Below are 4,386 nucleotides of genomic sequence, written 5' to 3' on the forward strand. Positions count from 1 at the left end.
GGCGCCGCGCCTCCTCCTCCTGCAGCAGGCGCTCCGCCTGCCGCTGCGCCTCCTGCAGCAGCTCCAGCTCCTGCAGCTTCCGCTCCTTCTCCTCCTGCAGCTGCTGCAACCGCAGCAGCTCCTCCTCCTTGGCGGCCCGGCGCCGCTCCCGCTGCTCCCGCTGCTCGCGCCGCTTCTGCTTCAGGTCCTTGTGCAGCGATGTCTTCCCCTCGGCCTGCAGCCGAATGGCCATCTGAATGGCTGCGAAGGGAGCGGGAGGGAGTCAGCAGGCGGCTAGCCCCAGGCGGGACGGCCCGCTGCCGGAAAGGGACCTTAGGAGTCGCTGGAGTCGCCTCCAGCCTCCCGCTGGGCAAAGTGTCATCACCCGCTTTACACAGATGAGGCGACTGAGGCCCAGCCAGACCCAGGCCACCCCGTGAGCAACTCACCGGCGGTCCACTCCTGGCGCTGGCGCGTGTCCGAGGCGCTCATCTCGTACGTGCGGGAGGCCGTCTTCACACAGAACATGCAGCGCTTTCCCTCGCGGTCAGGCAGCACCTGGGAGAGGGCAGGTGTCCAGGCAGGCTGGCCTCACTGAGGTCAGGGTCAGCTCCAGCTCCAGCCCCTACCCCTCCTGGCTGACCATCTTCCCTGGCCACCCTCCCACTCTGTTTGCCGGAGCCTGTGTGCCCAGCTTGGAGTTAGTTCTGGGGCTACGTGTGTCCTCACAGCTCTTGCAGACTTTGCTCTTTGAAGGGGAGTGGGCTGTTTCCATCTTGGTATCTCCCCGCAGGGCCCAGCATCTAGTCGCCACTCAGTGTTCATGCAGGTCATGCTTGAACACCCCCAGTGACCGGGTCCTCACTATCCAGAATCTTCTCCATTCATTTATTTCACAGATATTTCGGAGTGTCTGCTGAGTGCCACTCATTGTTCAGGCATGTGGGATACTGAGGTGTGCCTCACAGACCAAATCCCTCCCTGCTAAGCTACACTCTAGTGGAAAATAATAGTTACCACGTTTTGAGCTTCTTACGTTGTAGGGTCTGTACTGGTGTTTTATATGCATCATTTATTCACTCCTCCCAGACAACCTTGCCAGCCAGGCATCATTATCTCCACTTTACAGAGGAGGAAGCCGAGGCTCCAAGAGGCCCAGAGCTTGCCCAAGTCACACTGCCTGCTGGTGGTGGAGTTGGGATTTCTGCCTAGATCTGTGTTCTTTCCACAGTGACACCTGTTTCCTCATTTGACAAAAATGGACAGAGCCTAGGGTGGCTGTAATAATTTTTTAAAATGTAAAATAACAAGTGTTGGTGAGGATGTGGAGAAATTGGAACCCTCATCCACTGCTGGTAAGAATGTAAGCAGGTGCAGCCACTATGGGAAACAGTTTGTTCCTCTAAAAGTTAAATAGAATAACCCTATGATCCAGCAATTCTACTCCTAGGTATGTACTCAGAGAAATGAAAACACATCTCCCCCCAGAAATTTGTACATGGATATTAATAACAGCATTATTCACAACTAGAGGCCTAGTGTACGAAAATTCATGCACTCGGGGGGGGGGGGGGGGGGGGGGCCCCAGCCCGGCCTGGGCCCTCTCGCAGTCTGGGACCCCTCAGGGGGTGAGGCTGCTCCCTGGGGGATCAGGTCTAAGCTGGCAGCTTGGGAGCCCTGGGAGGTGATGTCTGACTCATCCTTAGTCTGCTGAGGAGGCGGGAGAGGCTCCCGCCACTGCCGCTGCTCTCGCAGCTGTTAGCCCGGCTTGTGGCTGAGCAGTGCTCCCCCTGTGGAAGCGAACTGACCACCTAGGGGCAGCTCCTGTGTTGAGTGTCTGGTGGTCAGTGCACGTAATAGTGACCAGTCATTCTCCCATTAGGATCAATTTGCATATTACCCTTTTATTATATAGGATAGCAAACAGATGGCAACAACCCAATGCCTAGCCTATATAATAAAAGCCTAATATGCTAAGTGTCTGGTCATTCGTTCATCCATTCAACCAATCAAAGCATAATATGCTAATGATATGCTAAGGCCGCTCAACTGCTCGCTATGATGTGCACTGACCACCAGGGTCAGACGCTCCAACTAGTAGGTTAGCTTGCTGCTGGGGTCTGGCCAATCGGGACTGAGCGAGAAGGGCTAGACACACCCTGGAGCCCTCCCATGGCCCCTACCCCCCGCCGGCCCCACCCACGATCGGCCCCCAACACCCCAATCAGGGGCAGGGCCGGCCAGCCAATCACCTGTGGTCCCTCCCCCCAGCTAGCCCCACCCCTGATGGGCCCCCATTGGGGGCGGGCTGGTCAGACCCCACCCGTGCACAAATTCATTCACCGGGCCTCTAGTCAACAAATAAATTGAGAAGCAAAATGTCGTATATCTATAATGGAATGTTATTCAGCCATGAAAAGGAATGAATTCCTGATCCATGCCACAACATGATGAACCTTGGAAACATTATGCTAAGAGAAATAAGCCAGACACAAAAAACCCAAATATTGTATTATTCCACTTATATGAAGTGCCTAGAATACTTATTCATGGAGACAAAGGAGCGGTGGGTGAGGATGAGGATGAGTTATTACTTAATGGGAACAGAATTTCTATTTGGGATGATGAAGAAGTTTTGGAAACAGATGATGGTGATGGCTACACAACACTGTGACTCTATTTAATGCTACTGAATTGTACACTTAACATGGTTAAAATGGCAAATTTCATGTTATACATATATTTTTCCTACTATTAAAAAACTTTTTGTGCCTGGCTGGCATGACTCAGTGGTTGAGCATTGACCTATGAACCAGGAGGTCACGGTTCAATTCCTAGTCAGGCAACATGCCTGAGATGTGGGCTCAGTTACCAGTGTGGAGCCTGCAGGAGGCAGCTGATCAACGATTCTCTCTCATCATTGATGTTTCTATCTCTCTCCCTCTCCCTTCCTCTCTGAAATTAATTAAAAATTTTTAAATTTAAAAACCAAACCAAACCAAAAAAAACCTTTTTGTTTTAAACCTCTAAAACAAGCATGTCAAACTTGTGGCCCATGGGCTGCATGTGGCCCACAACGAATATTTTTGTGGCCCCGCCAATATAACAGTAAGAAACATTTTTAATAAAAATTTTGTAACTTAATTTTTACAATATTATCCTGTTATACATAATCTATATATATAAAAGCCTAGCCCTGGCTGGTTTGGCTCAGTGGATAGAGCGTCAGCCTGTGGACTGAAGGGTCTCAGGTTCGATTCTAGTAAAGGGCACATGCCCCAGGTTGTGGGCTCAATCCCCAGTAGGGGGCAAGCAGAAGGCAGCCGATCAATGATTCTCTCTCATCATTGATGTTTCTATCTCTCTCTCCCTCTCCTTTCCTCTCTGAATTCAATAAAAATACATATTAAAATAAATAAGTAAATAAATAAATAAATGCTTAAGTGACTGTTACAACTGTGTCACTATGATGCACACTGACCACCAGGTGGCAGATGCTCAACACAGGAGCTGCCCCCTGGTGGTCAGTGCACTCCCACAACCAACCTCCCGTGGCCGGCCCAACCTCCTGTGGTCCCCCTCCCTGGCTGGCCAGCCCCAATCAGCCCCGATTGGGACTGGGCAAGATAGCCCTTATCAGCCCCCATCCCCGGCCAGGCCGAGAAACCCCACCCATGCACAAATTCGTGCACCGGGCCTCTAGTTATTAATAACGAACTACAATGTTTGCTAATGACTGATTACTATAATCATGTTGCATTCATTTTCCCTTATGCGCCTCACGCACAGACGCACCATTTCCACTAATACTAGCAGCGAATATTTTAGCAGCCGATTGCCACATCATTAATCTTGGACTGACTTGTTTGGTGTGCACAACAGGAAATATTTCGTTTTTGGAGAACAAGAAAAATAGGTTTATTTGCATTCCGCTTATTAATTTGTGCAGTTATTCAGTGTCTGGTAAGTTAATGTTCAAGGAAAAAATATTAATTTTTATTAAAATGTTCTATTATTTAATGTCAATGATTACTCATTTATTTCAGCCTGTTGTATTCAGCATGTCTCTATCGAAATAAACCTACATTTCTATGAAAATAGAAGCTTTTGGTTTTTTGCGGCCCACATAAACTTAAACTTTGCTTATTTGGCCCATGTTAGCCTTTGAGTTTGACATGCTTGCTCTAAAATAATAATGGACACAGCCAAGGGAGGAAAAGGGAGGGGAAGGGGGAAAGGAGAGGGGTGTGGAGAAAGAACAAGGAGGTGAAGAGTTGCCAAAGGGAATGGACTTTGGGTGAAGGAGAAAGACCTTTAAAGCGGATTTTGAGGTTTTGCTGGGTAGTGTGAGACATAAGCCGTCTCCTCTGAAATCTTTAGCAAAATCCACATTTTTCACCAATAACT

General features: G+C 49.3%; 1 protein-coding gene across 1 annotated transcript in view; it reads right to left on the reverse strand.

The window, feature by feature from the left end:
• The window catches only part of DEF6 (DEF6 guanine nucleotide exchange factor), a 25,302-nt gene that overhangs the window by 3,348 nt on the left and 17,568 nt on the right, over positions 1-4,386 (reverse strand). Inside the window, exons 6-7 of the mRNA XM_014529631.1 lie at positions 429-541; positions 4-240 (exon numbers count right to left, since the gene is read on the reverse strand). Of these exons, the coding sequence (XP_014385117.1) occupies positions 4-240; positions 429-541 (350 nt within the window). The remainder of the gene's footprint in view (positions 1-3; positions 241-428; positions 542-4,386) is intronic.

The sequence above is a fragment of the Myotis brandtii genome, unplaced genomic scaffold (assembly GCF_000412655.1).
Source record: "Myotis brandtii unplaced genomic scaffold, ASM41265v1 scaffold687, whole genome shotgun sequence".
Taxonomy (NCBI): domain Eukaryota; kingdom Metazoa; phylum Chordata; class Mammalia; order Chiroptera; family Vespertilionidae; genus Myotis; species Myotis brandtii.